General features: G+C 41.2%; 1 protein-coding gene across 3 annotated transcripts in view; it reads left to right on the forward strand.

The window, feature by feature from the left end:
• PLCB1 (phospholipase C beta 1) overlaps positions 1–17,889 on the forward strand; it is a 398,108-nt gene that overhangs the window by 252,497 nt on the left and 127,722 nt on the right. For all 3 annotated transcript variants that reach the window (XM_054197179.1, XM_054197181.1, XM_054197182.1), the window contains exons 8-9: positions 2,120–2,220; positions 3,642–3,808. In XM_054197179.1, coding sequence (XP_054053154.1) covers positions 2,120–2,220; positions 3,642–3,808 — 268 coding nt within the window. The remainder of the gene's footprint in view (positions 1–2,119; positions 2,221–3,641; positions 3,809–17,889) is intronic.

Raw genomic sequence — 17,889 nt, forward strand, 5'->3', positions numbered from 1 at the left:
TGTGGTAATTACAGAATCAACATCTAAAATGCCCTTAGGAGAAGTGCTGGCTGAGGAGCAGGAGCCTGCTGATTAGGGATTATAGGTAGCGGCAACAGAGGAGAGCGGGGTGCCAGCTTTAACAAGAAGATTCACAGGCTTTATGGATCCTGGCCCTTAGGAAAACAGGAGCATCAGCGGCTCAAATTTAGCAAAGGTGCGGTTTCACACGTAGTTCTACGTTGCCGATGGCTGTCGCTGAAAGGAGCTATTTCTGTCCTCCAACTTCAGGTTACAAACTTCTCCATCCACCCTTGCCCTGGGTTTAGCAGTTGTGCTGTTGGCGGGTTACCTGGCTCGGGGAGCTGATCCCACGGTAAAGCACATGGGGTTGTTATGGCCGGGAAAGCTTTGAACCAGTTCACCCTGCAGCCACTTGCCAAAAAAAGAATGGCACGAGGGTCACGAATGGCTGGAACTTAGACCATCGAAGCCTGGAGATGGATGCCCAGGTGGAGCGTGAGCTGGGTCCGGTTCAGTCTGCGCTTGTGGACAGAAACGCTGAACGATGGTCACGGTACAAAAACCTCTCAGGCCTCTGTGGGTTTCATAGATGAAAGAAGAGATAAAGCGTCGCCTGCAGGATTTATTTATTTATTTTAACCTAAAGCAGGAAAAATACAGAAAAGTTTCCTTCCGTCTAACAAAGGCTTGAATCGACACTTCCGGTTCCCTTGGCAACGGCGTTAAACAGGCAGAATAAATAAAAGCAACGATTTCCTCTGTCAGCAGTTTCCGTCTGAGGCGACCAGGTTCAACGGTGTTTAAAAGCAAATGGCTTTTTGCCAAAACCACAGCACCATGTTACAATTTTCCTCCTCCAGTTCATCGGATTTGGGCATTATTTTGGAGACGTGGAGATGTGTCACATCAGCCCATGGTGCTCCCGGTGACTACCTGTCATAGCTTTTCATAAAGGTAGTTTGCATGGAGGAAACTCAAAAATTAGATTTGGTAGTATTTGCATTTCATGAGTTTTGTTTTCCTTTTTTTGGATCCTTTATAAGGTTTCCCCTGCACAAAATACAAGCTTCTGGCCCATTTTCCTTTCTCAGTGCACTGATGCAAAGGCAGAAGCCAGCGAGCACACCACTGCTGTTCTGTGCTGAAAAAAGCTCTGAACCTTCTTCAGGGTCCTCATTTCTTCCCAGCTGCACTAAAGAAGCAGCCCTTGCTGTCTTCTGCAAACCTCTGGAGCTTGAAGGCAGCACATGCAAGTGGGAGGAGGGCTCTTGAGCTTCGTGCAAAGGACTGTTTTCCTTATCCAGTCCAGTAATTCCCTCCAGTTAAAAACAGTAATTCTGTTTTTTCAGAGAAAAGACAGCAGGTATAATGTGGGTGATGACAATATCATCTGGAAGCAGGATTAAACGTAAAGTGTTCTGAATTTTAGAAAACGTAAGAAAAAAAAATGCTGGAGAGCATTTTCATGAATTTCTGTAAAAGAAATCTGATTGCCAAATGCGTTACATTGAGTGTTTGGGACAAAGATGCATGGAAAAGCTACGCTGCGTGAGTCTTGCCCGGAATCACGGTATCTTGAACGTGTATCTTCAGGAAGGAAAAGGAAACATTGCTGCTGCTGTCAGAGAAGAGTATTAATACTGACTCAGTGACCCAGTTCATCCCCTGGTTCTTTGAAAGCTTTGGAAAGATGAGTGACGTGCTCGTCCTCTGTAACGCTGCCGTTTTGCTCGCTGGAGCAGGCGGGCTCAGCACCACTGGGCAGCCGCCCTGCTGGGACTGAGCTCAGAGGCTGCGTTGGGATGGCTGTACCTATTGATGCTATAGATAACGTGGTTAGATGGAGACATGTCTGTCCTTTTTTTTTTCTTTCTTCACAGGTGTTAAAGAGAAAGAGCCTTATGGAAACTAAAATGATGGATGTATTTATATATTTTTTAAAGATGTAGTCGTTAAGCTGCTCTGTTATTCAATGGAATTTGTATTCTGCAAAATCCGGGCTCCTCTATGTTGCAGGAAGCAAATCAAAAGGAGTGCGGTAGTGAGTGATCTTTTTACAAAGAGCCTATAAAAGTGCTGTATTGTTCTTTTGCTCTTTTTTTTCCCCATTTTGCAGAATGATTCAATCCCTCAAGACGACTTCACGCCAGACGTGTACAGGGTGTTCTTAAACAACCTCTGCCCTCGGCCTGAGATCGACCACATCTTTTCTGAGTTGTAAGAAAAGACGCTCGGTCATTTATTTATTTATTTATCCCCCTTCAATGATTTTCTGGGCTGGGGATGGCAAAGTAGGTTATTTAGACTACAGCACCATGCAGCGATTGCCGTGAACAGATTTCAGCGTCAAGCAGGGCTGTTACTTAACCTTGGATCAAGGGTTTCTTCTCTCCCAAGCTTTTGCCTCTGTTTCTGATGGCTGGAGTTTTAAAGGAATTTATTCCTAGAGGAGCAGAACTGCTGGGTTTTGTTTTTCTGTATGGATTAGGATAGTTTAGGCTTCCATGAAAGTAAACGGAAAAGAGTAATAAGCAATAGCAGCGTGCAACAGGCGTGAGAATATGTATAATCACCCCCAAAAGCTTAATTAGGAGTTGCAAAAAATGCAGTAACTTTTAGGATTTGTGCATTGTGAATTCACACCGTGAAATTAAATTAGCAGCCAGCTACAACTGATTTCATACATTCAGTTACAAGCTATATAACTCATGTTGCTTCTGCCCCTTGCAGCAAGTTGTTGTACTTCCCAGTTTCAGCAAAGCCCGATCAATGGTGTCGGAACACAAAGCAATAGGAACGCAAAGTAATTTCCAAAATACATCCCAAGACCACTAAAGCAATTAGCGAACGCATCTTTGCAACATGGCTGTGCTCACGTACTCCTCCTGTGCTTATTTTCTCGAAGGTTGAGGTTTCAGAGGAACTCAGCCTTGACCCAGTTTGCTTCCATTGAACCCGGGGGTAGACTTCCCATTGCTCTCTCGCAGAGCAGAAGTAGGCCAGTCCCAAGTGCTGTAGACAACCCTAAGCACGGCACCTGGCTTGGAGCCTTCCTGCATCTCCATCTGGGAACGAATTGTGCCCAAACCCCGCTCTTTCTACTGCCTCTCTAAACAGGCAGCTTTTCGCTTGCTTTGCAGAGCACCTAGCATTTTTTAGCAGGTTTATAAAAAAACCCTCAAGCAAATACTGGAATAATGAAGTCAGGGCAGCTTGTATTCAGCAGTAAAACCAAATAGTTGGGCCAGGAATGCCAACAGAGTGTTTGTGGCAAGCTCAGGATTGAATTCCGTGTCCTTTTCTCTTTTACTTTTTTAAATGGCTTTGTTGCAGGAATTTAGAGGAATGAAAAGGTTTTAGCATTGCTCTAACTCTTCCCATTGGTGTCAGTAATGTTGAAGGCTTTTAAAAACTTACTCCTACATGTTTGACGAAGAATGTTTGTCGTTGCATGCTGGCAAAGTAAATTAGTCCAGAGACACAGTGGGGCAATGGTTTTGTTGTACAATAGTTTGAATCTTGTTTCAGTTTCCCTGGGAAATCACAGAACATTGAACAAGATTTCAAGGAAAACAATTCCTTTTGTGGGTTTTTGTGTTTACTTTAATAGCTTTGCTGTTGCTTTAATTTTTCTCTAGTGGTGCCAAGAGCAAACCATACCTTACTGTTGATCAGATGATGGAATTTATAAATTTTAAGCAACGTGACCCACGATTAAACGAAATCCTTTATCCACCGTTAAAACAAGAACAAGTGCAACAACTGATCGAGAAGTATGAACCCAACAGTAATCTAGCAAAGAAAGGTCAGTGGCTTTTATATTCTTGCTCTACTCGGTTTGTGATTTGAAGTAATGACCCAATTGTCCTACGGTGCATGCTAAAGCAAAACTTGGTTCAGAATCAATTTGCATTTCCAACTATCTCCTTTTGCCTTGTACAGGCCTGTGAGACATTGTGTGGTGCATTTTTAAATGTATTTGGTTGGGATCGGCTTAGGAAGGATGGGGCTGGTTTCAGTATTTTGTTTTCAGTACGTGTAATTGATAATTTAGAACAGTTGCTGTGGTACGCAAACTTCAGCAGAAACCTTACTATCACAATGACTATTTACCCAATTCTGAAACAATCAAAGAAACAATCGGTGGCGTTAAAACTAGGATGATGATAATTCTATAATTTAATAATAGGAATAAGTCCAGCACTCTGCTTTCTGATAAAGTGGTACACAAAGTAAAATGTGAGAGTAGCTGAGTGTGTTTCGTGCGATAATCACAGAAAACTCCCTTTTGAAAGTCTCGAGTGTTGTCAGGGCTTAACTGGGCATTTTGCCAAAACCAGCAAGAGAGCTCCTGCTCAAATCTCTGCAAATTTTTGCTACCACAAGTCTTAAAATAGCACTGAATTTGTGTCTGCATCCTGTTTTATTCCAATCCACATATCTTAATGATTACGCCAGCTTTTAATGTGTTTATACCTTAAGATTTTAAGGACATGGTTATATCCTGAAAAACAGATCTGATATGAAAAAAACCACTGATTTGGTACAGAGATTTTTGGATCCAAAGGGAAGACAATGACATCTTTCCCAAAAGTCTTAGAGGTTCACTGAAGGCGCTCCCGCCCCTCTCCCTGGACGCCGTCTGACCTAGATGTCTTGAGGCTCTCAGCGCCACAATCAGCATTGCCTCAAGGCAAAACACTTGGAATTTTTTCTCATAAGGCTTCTTATTTTTCTTGTCCAATCAAATTTAGTGTTTCTAGAGGTTTTGATGGAGGGTTAAATCCTGCTTCTTTGTCATGCTTATGCAAACTGTCTTTTGACGTCAGTGAGAATACTAGCATGAATAGATGAAAACACACTGTGACCTCCTGTCTCATCCACGCAAATACTAGAACATTGCTCTGCGCTTGCCTTATTTCGCATCAGCGGCAGAAGAGTTTGGTACCTAAAAGATCATTCTTATTACCCAGATATTGGCACTTCATATAAACTAAATAAAGGATTTATTAGAAGGAGGTGTGCTAGCAGAGCACCGAAGACAAAATGAAATCACGTTCTGACTAGCAATAAGGAGGAAGCATCAAACAAACCTCAGAAAGAGGAGTGTTGTGATGGTGTTTGCTAGCACCCTTCAAGTAGGACTTGTGGGAGACCTCCAGCTTACCCTAATTTACATGGGGACGCAGGTTGCTGCAGGCACTTGCTCTTCCGTAGGTGCCTCTCTTCCTAGGTATGATTTACATTGCTCCTCCAGAATCAGTTCTCACAGAAAATGCTGAGTTTAAGAAGGGAAAGGCAGGTCATTGGGAGTTAATTCATTTTATGTTTTGTTTTGTTGGGTTTTTTTTCTCTTCAAACTTGCGCACTGATGTCCAGCAAACTCTGACAAAGCTGGCACAACCTGCAGGTCACCTCCATGCTGCAGATGCCCTCTCGTATTTAGCACCTGCCTGGTGGCCGAGCTGCGGTAACTGGCCCGTTCTGCTACTCAGGCCCCTGTGCGAATCCCGAACATGCTGCCTTAAAATTACAGAAATCGGCTAATCAGGATTGACACTGGGACACAATATTTTCTGTACATCTGCTTCGAGTTGGGAATGCAATTCACTGTGTATTAAATGAAGTGTAGGTGTGCACTCAATCCTACACTCATAGAATAATTGCAAACAAATGCTGCATGTCTGTAAAATGTCACCAAAATATTACTGTGCGTACTCAAAATAATGATTGAACCTTTTAATATGGTGCTTTGTAAAAGGGATTGTCACTCAGGCTTTCTGCCGTCAGAAAGGACTGTTCATAGGCTGAATCGCAGGGGTGGCAAAGCAAAGTGACACGCTTCAGTGACACTACCTGCCACTGAAACTGGACTCGCTTGGGTCACTGAGCAGAGGTGTTACTTTCAGTAGGCCCGTGGATGTTCAAACCACAGTTAGATGCGGTCCACTGTTATATACCCACGAACTTGTTGGCCTTAACTTCCCACCTCTGCTGCTCGTATATTCTGCTACGTTTCTTGTGGTGGCATGGCCTATGGCAAGCAGTCAGTGGGGAGGCAGGAACGGCAGTAGGATGCTTGGAAAGGCCCCTGTGCTGTCAGTTAAAATAGTAAGAGCAGGTAGAAACCTTAGCGCACCCAGACCAGCAGCTAAACGAGGTGAGAAGGCAGCAGAAGCCTTCACCCAGCATAGTTCTCAAAGAAAACGGGGCCCAACAGCTCCGTGAAGAGAGATGGGCTCAGGGTCATTGTCCACGTGCTCCTTTGTGCTCCTCTGTTTTGAAGTGAGCTTGAAGAGGTCCCAACTAAAACAAGTCCTCGGGATTAATAGGGTACACCAAAAACCAGAAGAGCAGCGTAGGGAAGAGAGGAGTAGTGTAACAAGGCCATGAGACAGAGGGAGTGATGGGAGAGAATTACACGATAAACAGCGGGATGGGAAAGGGAGTTACAGGTGGCCTAAGGATGACTTCATCGCTGTTGTGCCAGACCAATGCAATTAAATAATTGGACTTCTGGAGTAGTTTTGCAGAGTTTTGGTTCAAGAAGCAAGCCAGAAGATCTGACAACATAGTATATGTATTTGTTCTTTCTTGGCAATGAGAAGTTACTCCTTTGAAGTAAATCGCAGATACGGGTCCACAACAGAAGAAAATACCATAAAGAAATTTAAAAGTTGTGACTAACCACTTCTTCTGAGCCATGAGTGATTTCAAGTACTTTTTGGTGGTAGAGACTTTAAAGGCTTGTTTGCAAGAATTAGGTGATATAAATTGCCAGCCTTCATGCCAGTTAAATCCCTTTTTCCTCAGATTGTTCTGGAATTTGAACATTTGCAGCTGCTCAGCGTGTGTGTTTGAGACAATGACTTTACAGAAGCCTGAGACAAAGTTAGTGGCAAATGTCCTTACTTTTCAGATATTCTATAAGGCCACAAGGCCTACATTTCTAATCATCTTTCACAAAGTTAGACAAAATATGTATCGTTTTCCTTTTTTTCCTGCGCGCAGTAGCGCACGTGTCAAGATGCATACTTAAGCCGGATAGTTGCAATTTGCAAGGATTAAAAACATCGATGCTGGGGAAGTAAGATTCATGTTTGCAACATGCAGAATGTCCTGGCCTTGAAGTAGTAAATCACTTAAGCATACGCTTAACTTTATGGGTGGTGTGGGAAGAGAGGATAGTTATATAAAAACCTCTTACGCTCCTTGAACATCATATTAATTCTCTATTGAAGCCCAGGTCCCATGATCGCCTATTTCCCAGACCTGCTGAAGTGAAATTTCTGGGCAGTTTCTGGCCATAACCATGAACACAGGTACCCAGGCAACTTCCGAGAGTATGATGCACTTGCTTTTTAGCAAATAAGATTTTATGTATTAAAATGTTCTTTTAAATAGAATTAGCGATTTTCCTTGAAAACTTAAAGCCAAATTCATAAAATAGAAACTCAATCAGAAACAGCCTGACTCTTTGCTCCCATTACCCTGTTTGGACAGTTCTAGAACTTCACTCATCTGATTATTATATCTCCTTCTGATTTCCCATCTAACTGTATTCATGAACTGTGCGCATCCACTGTACAACAATATTCTCTTTTAACTTAATTATTCTTCTCTCCTAGCTAATTAAATGACTTTCTAAAGAATGCTCGTACCATTCCTCAACTTTGACAGCACTAGTCACATGCTTTTGACATCTCATAATTCCCCATGCCTGTGATTGATAATATAGCCCTATTTCTGAACCTGTTGCAGCTAAATTTCAGTATTTTGAACACAGTAAGGAAGAACTATACGTAATATTTTAAATTTTTTAAACGTGGCTCTTCAGGTACCTGGTAAAATCAAGTGCCAATGTGCTTACTGGATAAGGGCCTTATGTTGCACAGTTCTGAGTAAGAAGGCTGCCCACATTCCCGCTTATCGCGAACGTATTTTTAGGTATTGTATTGCTGGGATGCAATTGAGCTTTTGCAACATCAGCAGGTACAGGGGCTTGACATCTACATAGGTTAAGCATCTGGAATAGTATTTTATTGTGGTTGAAGCAGGCGGTTGTGATTAATGCTTTGTGTCATACAGCAAAGGAGATTAATGCGCTATGTATAGCTTGTTTCCTTATCGGGTGGAAGCAGAAGGAAGTTCCTGGTACTGCTGAGCAGCCTCTTGTTGTCAGCAAAGCCACGCTGGGGGGCTGCTAGCCCTGGTTACGTAGCATCTTATAGCTTGGTATTTTCAGGCTGTAAAGCATTTGCATTGGGTGGCTCCATAACCGCTCAATGTATTCCCTTTCAAGTTACCGGGTTGATAATGGGATGTGTATTAATAAATCAGTTGCCAAGTGGTTGACTGGGAATTTCCTTATTTGCTTTTATTTCTAGGAAGGCTTGTATAAAAGTAAGTTGTTCAGGATCTTGTTACATTATGGATGGGAGATGGGACATCAGTGCTGAGTTTCAGGTAGCCCTGCTTGCAGTGTCCAGGCTCCTGGGAATGGTAGTCCCGTTTTCTAGAATTATGTGAAATTTACCATATACATTTGGCAGAAATTCTGCAAAAATGTGCTAGTTGTTCGTGACTTAACAATGCATTCATTTCTAAAAGATTCTGAGATCAAATGGACCCCAGAGCTTTGAGAGCTCAAATCCTGTTGTCTCAGTTAAACCTTTGCTTCTGAAACCAGTAAGTGTTTTGAAAACCACTGAGTAACAGTCTTGGCTCTAGGGGCATCCTGCGTCTCTTAAAGACTCTAAGCATGCAAGAATAAGAGCTATACCCATGTACCAGACTAGCAATGAAGAGTATAAAACCAAGGCTTGCTAGGGAAAGAAGACATGGAAAAAGCTGGAACTGTGCTATAGCAATAAAATATATGCTTCCTACCGTCCTCGTTGGTGGGAGCAAGACAAGGGTTAGGTTATTATTAGCCATTATTTTTAGAGTGGTTTTTATTGAAAGAGATTGTCTTCACTGTAGTATAAGCTTTAAAAACAGAGGCTGGAAGTGCTTCAGAGATTTTCCTGGCCAATGGATCTGTACACCAGATTGTACCTACTAGAAGGCATCTTTGAGATAAGTAATGGCATAAAGATGTTAATTTTTTCTCTCTTAAGTATGCATTCATTTAAATAATATCTCTGCCTATGTAATTTTAAAGGGCCAAACCTTTAGATCTGCAAAGAAGAAAAGAGCTTTCCTCTTGTATTTCACAGCGTTTCTTTCTCCAGATTTTCTCAACTGTACCTATTTGGAAACACATTTGTTTTAGTTAGTTTTAGTTAGACGTGTATTTAGAAGGATTGTAGGGCAGCTGGTTCCATGACTCTCTTTGAATTCCAGTGTTGATTCTGGTTTGCTAGTGGACATTTATTGGCAGTTATTGTGCTGAGTTTTTCTTAAGATATATGTAATTTTATACAGCATTTACTACATGTGGGTTTTCTCATGGCGGCCTTCACACCAGGCAGTATTCACTTCAGTACAAATGTGTTTTTCCTCCCTTAAACATTAATACATTTTAAACATTTTCATCCCACCACATTAAATTCACCTTTTAGTAACTGCTTAAGAGTAATTACACTGTGGAGCCTTTCGATGGCAGAAGGGGGTCATTTCCTAGGCAACGGATTTTAATGGCAAAAACAAGTACCGTGCAACTGTGGCTACACTTTTAAGACACACTTCATCATATTTAAAGCATAAATTCAGATGTATAAACCATGCAGTGAAATGGTGGGGGTTTCTGGCACTGAAACATTTGTAGGAAGTGTTACAAAATGGTTGAAATCCTTTGGCCTCCTAACTGTAATGTTGGAAATTAAGAATACTTACCAAAAAACCCATTAACTTTGGGATTTTCAGGGCTTTCCAACATTCCATTTGTACAAGAGAAGAGCTCTCAGCGTTGTTTGTCATTCTGAAATGACAACAGAACAATAGATCCCAGTCACAATTTATTACTCTTTAAAGTTTATAATCCACACAAAAGTTGTAGCCTATCCCATGCTGTCAGCAACAAGTGCTAAGTTAGGTACCTTGCCAGAAAGGCTTTTTTAAATTATTTTTCAATATATATATGCAGCAAATGCTAGTATGAATAATGTATCACCATAAGTAAGTTAATGGAAACGACTTGTTAAAATAAATTTGCAAATTATGTTTCTGTAATGCACTGTGTTTTCTGTTTAGTTGCTTGTTTTTTAGTTACTAGTTAAGCTGTAAAATTCGTTTCAGACCTTGCAATTATTTGGAAGATTGCATCTCAAGTAAAAGGCTAAATGTTGTAAAAATATTTTAGAATGGGAAATCCTCAATTAGGAGGATTTTTTGTATCTGCTTTACAGGTAAAGTGCTTCATCTTTCTAACTTAACACCTTGATAACAAAATGAAACGTGATGTGGACTAGTAATAATGGGTTTTGCAACAGTGAAAAAAGACACGGTAGCATCTGGCTTAGTAAAAGAGCAAAAATCTTTGACTTTTATTCTTCGGTTGCATTTTAAAAGTGTAGGAACCGGTTTGGATCTGAGACCCACGTGCTTATGCATGGAGTTAGTTTTTGCTGTTGGTACTAGAATTAATGAAAATGTCAAAAATATATTTAGGGTTTCAGGGAGGGCAAGTTTCCTAATCTTCCGCGTATAATACAGACACTTGGAAAGAAGCATGAGCTTTGCAGAAATGCATTTTGGGACTGGTGTCTGGTACCAGGAATAGCTCTACTGCCATTAGTGAAACTGCGCCGAATGTAAAATGGACAAGACTTATTGTGGAATTTATCTCTTCAGAGCTGCAGAGCGTAAACTAATCGTGATAACGGAAGTTCAGCAGTCAGGGCAGACCTGTGCTAATATGGAAGCTGACCATACCATGACTCTTGTCCCATGTCCTGGAACCCTGATAGACCACCTGATGGACCCCAGGCTCAAACCCTACAGGCAGGCTTACACCCTATGTCCTGACATTGAAAATGGATGGAAGAACCTGGGGTGGCAGGACCATAAAGCAAACATGAGTAGCGGTTTTGCATCATACCTAGAGTTGCATCATTCCCTTCAGGTAGAGGTTTTGCTCAGGGGTAAGTAAAGAGAGTCTTACAACAATTCCGCATTTCAAGGGTTATGCAGAAACGCTTTAATGCTGCTGCCTGCCTGTATTGTGTTTGACTCCGCCTCAGACTATCCGAGTCCATAAATAGAAAACTTACTCTAAATGTAAAACAGCTTCTTTGTGCTTGTTGCTGTTTTACTGCCTCTTTTATGGAGCACAGGGAGGTATTCTATTTTAGCAGTGGGATTTATTATTTGAAGATTAATATCAGATAAAGTTTACTTCTGAAAACATAAAGCAGCATGGACTCAAGTGCTGAAGGAAACAAATGTAGATAAACTTTGAATAAACATTGTGGGGTTTGTCTCTTCATTATGGCTGCTGCAAATGTAGCACTTTGCAGCTGCAAAGGGCCCATGAGGACAGAGGGAGTGAGGGCTGCTGTGATCCAGTGGGTGACATCCAGAAGTGGTGGCAGAAGAGCACAGTTTTCCTGGCTCCGCCACAAATGAGCTCATTGACATTTGGCCATCCCCTTTCATGTGCCGTTTTGTTTTTTGCTTCATCCCTTGGTCAGCTTGACTAAATAGACGGTCAGTCTCTGCCTTAAGGAGCTTGCAATGACCTGCGAGTCTTTCGGTATGTGTGGCATCCGTCATAACAGGGCTGTTAACTTAGCTGGAGTATGCGCTACTGTCATACAACGACCATATGAGGAAGTTTCCCTTATAATGTCAGATGTAATCATCTACTCTCAAACAATATCCTTTAGCTGGAATAGGACTGTTGCCTATAAATACATCAGGGTTAAGTGCTGGGGAGGGAGAAAGAAGTGGTAAGCTAGAGGACAATGTTGGCAGAAGAACACAGCGGTTTCAAGTGGCCTTGAATAAATTTAGGCTGGAAATTAAGAGAAGTTTCCGAACTTTATGGTCCTGGCACAACTGACCAGAGGGAGTTAAAGAGGGCAGAAAAAGCAATTGTTATTAAGATAGAGCTCGATTTGTCTATGAAAGGGATTGCCGAAGGCAGTGCCTGCAGCTGCAGGACCAAGTTTAAGGAACAGACAAGGAAGTCTTTTTCAAGTGACTGAAGTCTCTTCTTTTTTAGTTTATTTGAAATGTCTTTCCAGAGCCATGCCTTTATTCTTTTCCACTTTTTAATATTAACCTCTTCAACTGGAGGAGTTTCTGGAAGTAAAAATATTAGCCATGAAGAAGGCTTTTCCTAGGTTTTTTCCCACCTCTAGCATGGTCACACTCTACTCTTCTGTCTTCCCGTTATACTGCAGAACAGTCTTTTTGGCAAGTGCATTAATAGCTTATGTAGAGAAGTATCGCTTCAGAGTAGAAGTATGTATTTTTAGATGTCTTTTAATGCAACTTAGCAATTGGAAGTAAGCCAACATTTAACATTATTACATCTCCCAGGATCACTCCAAGGCATTCTACAGAGCGTGTTTTTCAGAGATTTAGAAAGATGGTGACATATTCCAGTAGTGGCCCTCTTTCAAGTCTGTCAGAAATAACTGTAGTATTGCCGGGACTAATGGTATTTTTATCTGTCTGATTTTAAATCTTTCCACTTATCTAGTTGTCTGCCCGTCTTAGAAATCTGCCACGTTGTAAAGTGCTCGTTCCACTGCTAGCTAGGAACTAGCATGAAGGTGGTTTTATAGTGTTTTTACAGATTTAATTGGATCTAAACTGTCTGCCGTCTCGTATCCCGTAAGGGATATGCTGTCAGAAACGATTTCTTTATTACCTCTGTGCTGAAAAGTCGAGAACAGCTAGAGAGTGGGCTTGTGTCCATAATACCCAGCGACCCCACAGACTTTCTGTCCACAGTAATTTTTGTAGATGGTTGCAATTTGGGCTCAAAGCGTTCAGAAATACCAAGCTTAAGGTGTCTGCTGGGAGACTTGGGTGTAGCGCACTGTGTTTGCTTTTGCTTCGTTTGTCCTGATGTAATGAATGAGACCTGCCCGGGTGCCAGGGCCCTTAGCACCTCCTTCTCCTGGATCACACTCCAGACCTCAGCTGAAGTCCAGAGCAGCGGGTGTTTGCCTGTAGACAGTAGTTATGGTGGGGAAGGCGGGTCTTGAGGACAGAGTTCCTTGACACCGCAATAATGTCGGTTACATCTCTGTGTTGCTCTGCATTATCTTGCAACGTCAACCGAAATCATCAAGGTGTAGATTCATTGGGGGTTTTAATAGCCAATGCCCCACTCTTGGATGAGAACCTGGAAGACAGTAGCTGAGGCTTGCTAATGTAAAGGCTGCAAAAGTCAGGCCAGCACTTTTAAGCAAAATTGAATTTGGACAGGGAACAAAAAAGAAAAAAACACAGAAAAGTAAATGCCTGCCAGGGAGTAAGCTGCAGTCCCGTGTGGTTCTGTAGCTAACTTTAGATGTGGCGTTTCTTCACAGTCCAACTCGGAGATGATGCTGATCACTCTGCATCAGTCTTGAGACTTAGGAGAGATTGCTTGCTTATCTACACAGAGTGGGATTTTACCCAACTCCTTAAAAATTACTAAATATTCAGATATGTATATACATATGTCTGCTAATGTTTTAGAAACTGGTTTTGTTTAATGCAAGAGTGATCTGTGACTGAAAAGGGAGGAGATGATAACCAGTAAGAAACTCGTTGATACTTCATATAGGGATCTGGTTAAATATGAACTGTAACACAGACGTTCTTGATTCAAGATATTGGACGCTTTTGTGTTTGTTAGTTATCATAGGCATATGCTACATATATATTTTCTATTACTAAAATACTGTTTTGTAGTATAACAGGTTCTAATAATTGTGCTCCTTAACACAACACCTCTGCTTACCAGAATCCCTGAGCTGTGGCCATGCTTTGTTACAGCAGAGTTTTTTTAAGGTGCTATGGAGAATTAGATGATCAATAGCCATTAATATAAATGTGTTTCCAACACTTAAATTTTGAGGAAGAGAAAATATACTGAGTGTCTAAAATCTCCCCTGCCTATGCATGTGTTTTACTGTTTTCTAGAGCTACTAGAGAAAAATGCATACATTTCATAGGCTGTAGCCTGTATGGGTTAGAGCCCTTCTTTCTTGGGTGTTCGAAAAGGGCTGAAAAAACTTCTGACTTCTAACAAAATAAATAAATAGCATGCTCAACATTCCACAGTGACTTTAAGATCTTGTTAAAATGGATAGCTCATGCAACAGACACAAGTGAGGTTTGGAAACTTTTGTTTCTTCTCAGGTGACGCTCCATCTTCCTTGCCTTTTGAGATGGCAGTGTCCTTGGAATGCTCCCAACGTTTTCACTCTGAATGAAAATGGTCTTTGTCATAAAAATATGAAGTTTTCTATTTGGCATGGCTTGCCTGAAAGCTTGTAGGAAATATTTCCTCCCTGAAGTGAACTAAGTGTCTTGAGCTGCAGTGCCTCTTCTGAAACATGTTCAGAAAAGTGGTTTTCTGTTTGCAAACGTTTTCTTTAAAAAAATTAAATAAATGGTATTCAATGTCAGTGTTCTCTGTGCACTTGTACAGATGGTAAAATGGATATGATAGCTTCATTAGAATGACGAGCATTTCTGATTCAAACGTACTGAATTCAGCTTTACTTGGTTGATAATCCTTACTCTGCAAAATATTCTGGTTCTCAGTGTCCTTGGGAATGTGATATTTCTGCATGGATTAACTGATACTGAGCGAGCTCTTCTATGTGCTCTACTTTAGCACAACATGTTTACCTTCCCACATTTTCCCCTCTCTGACTGCTTGTCATTCAGTAAGCATTTATTTTGGATATCGTATAGGAGTTACCATTCTCTCTTTGTTTACATCCGGATTGCCCTGTGTCCTATTACAATATACACGTTCAAGGGTAGAGCAATGAATCTTGCTCTATTCCTTTCTTACAGACTAAGTTTTCTGTTTCTTTTTCAAGAACATGTTGCCAAAGAAAGCTTGTTTTGGTTTGTGGCCAGGTAACTGTCTAATTACAGAAAGTAGTTGAGCAAGTATAACTGAGGGCAGAATTGAATCTACTACATTTTCCTTTAAGTTTAGAAATCTGAAATGAGATTTGAACGCAACAGGATATTCTCCTGGTTTGCCTGTAAAGGATTTAAGCAATGAGACAACCCATAAGCCCATTGCAAGAGTGTTTCCTAGCGCAATTAGTTGTAGCACTGCCAAGCTTTTTCGGACACTCACCCCAAGTTTTCCATTGCTCACTCTGATCTCATTACTTGGTTCTGCCTTTGGCCACTGTAACTGTTCTTCCTTATCATTTACACTTTAAACACTTCTTGACCGTTATGTTATTGCCACTTCAGCTTAATGTGTTTGATCTTTCTTGTGTTGGCATATATTGTGACATATGTTATTGTTCGTAACGTCTAGATGATCTTCTCTGTTGGAGACGTTTCTGATACTAGGAGGCAAGAGCAGGAGTCATGAGACTGGGTGCAGAGTCAGTGGTCCCATTAAGATCCTTGATGTTGTCAATAGCTAACTAAGTTTAGCGTAGCTTATGTCCATTAAATCTATAGGATTGGCTGTATGGTTAGGTTTAGTTATGGGTATGTATGTTGATATATTTGATGCCATGCATGTTTACCCCTTTCATCAATGACTTGACAGTAAAATGTCCTGCCAATCAGTTATTTATTTTTTTTTTCCAACCAACTTTTTTGATGCAGCTACATGCAGATGCATTGCTGTTCTCTGCATCTTGTCTGCTTTTCAAGGTCTGTCTGCTTTCAAGGATTTTCTAGGCATCTTCTTCCCAATTTAGCTCTCTACTGTAGGTTTTTCTTTGCTTGAATGATTAGCTACCTAGCTTGAATTATTGTTTGTTTTCTTGTTTGATTTCCTTCCCATTTACCTGGTCCATTACAGCTTTACCATCTTGATTTGATAACAGCTCCCACAGAACTGTCTGTTCTTTAAACCCTGCGTTATCGATTCTACTTTTTTGGATTATTAAAGACTGTATGAAACTAGACCTACTGCTGATCAGTGTGGCAGCCTCTGGACTTCTTGTGTGCAGTTCAGCTTTCAAATTCAAAGAAACTCTGATCTTCTTTTCTGACCTCAGTTTATTGCTATCTGTGCTTTCTGCAGATTAGTTTTTCCAATAAGGAAAAATTTTAATTTAGAAACGCAATTAAATGCTTCACTAATATTCAGATACAGCGATTCAGATGTATTGGCCTTCGTCTACTTATTAATTTGATAAAACTGTCTGACTTGTATGATTTCTTCCTCTTGCTGATCATTGGGAAAATTGCTAAAATGGAGGAGTTACTGGCAACTTCTGCATGTGGTGTGTACATGATGGTTGGTGCGTAGACACTTTGAAGTATCTGCAGCTCCTGACCCGAGGGCTGAGAATCTTTTCTGGTTTTTCTGAAATAGAGCGGTACTGGTGTTGCTGGAGTAAAGTCCAGTAATGCAATTGGAGCGTTACTACGATTTTCAGCCTGGGCTGACCTTGTACCATATTCTCTCCTTGCTATTAAGAAGATGTTGCTTGGACAATGCAGTCCTGTCCTGCCCCAGTTTGCGAAACTGAATACAGCCAGAAATTCCAGTTACACCATAGCAATATAGTAATAGCAGTCGTGTCTGGAAAGATGAACGGGTTTCGGCATCACTTCCAAAATCACTTGAATGCAAATGTTACAAGTGTTATCAGAGTGGCTCTGGCACATCGTGTCCCACGCAGTGTGAATTTTATGTAAATTCATTCTTGTGAACTTCTCTGCTGGCTCACAAAGCTCACAAAGCATAGAGTAGCTAATGTGTGCCTGGTATCAAGAGACACACCGGGGGTATATGCATCCTACTCTACACTGTGCGTGAAAATGTTAATACCTAATGAGCTGTAAACTGCGGCGCTGGTTTGTGAAATAGAATTCCCAATGGGGCATATTGTACAGATCCCTCGCAGGATTATAAAAGAGCTGCTTTATTTGGTGGATTTTAATCTTTTGAGTTGAGAGGACTGCTCAGTTGTATGGGATTACAGTGAATGTGATTAATGTTACAGATTGCATCGGAATAGACCTGATTTTGCTGTCAGACAAAATCCTAATGTAATTCTGTGTTGCTGGCTGGGAGATACAAGGTGCCAGTTAATTGTCGCTTTTCCTTTTTTGTTTGTTTGTTTTCTTTTTTACTTTAACAACATCTCTTGGCACAATTGTGCCTTCCAGTTACATGACTGAGTGGATAAAAGCATAGGCATAAACAAATGGAAGGCTTTATTAAGATTGCAAATATATGGAAAGAAATGTTTTTAGATCCATGCAGCCCAACCTGTTGACTGCTTACAAGCAAATCCACGTTTTAATTGTCATATAAAACATCCACAAATGTTAAGGGACAAGCAAAGGCTGATGTTAAAGCTGCAAGACTGAAGTGCAAAGAAAAGTGTGCAGATAAGTGGTGTTTTCTGCTGTCAGTTTTCCATCCTACTCTGTCCCAAGACTTTCCTCAAAGGATTGGAAGGCTCCTTGGGGCAGGCTTGGCAGACCCGGGGAAAAACAAGTAGCAATCAAGGAGCCGCGCGTACAGCTCACCTGTGGAAATAACGGTGACAAAGTTTACTTCAACCAGCTGGGTTGAGAAGTTTGCAGGATGAGCTGTACTTTTCTATTTCCTTCTGACTACCACACTGCTGGGGTTTTGACTTTTATCCTGGGCCACTGCAGAGAACCGGTGAAGAAGATTCTTTTGGAAGCTCAGCCCTACTTGGAGCCCTCACGTCTCTTATCTTGTGCTTGGCACAGTGCTGGGGGTGTTGAGTGAGCAGGGGTTTGTTTACGTCC

This window comes from Rissa tridactyla, chromosome 3 (assembly GCF_028500815.1).
Source record: "Rissa tridactyla isolate bRisTri1 chromosome 3, bRisTri1.patW.cur.20221130, whole genome shotgun sequence".
In the NCBI taxonomy this organism is placed as follows: domain Eukaryota; kingdom Metazoa; phylum Chordata; class Aves; order Charadriiformes; family Laridae; genus Rissa; species Rissa tridactyla.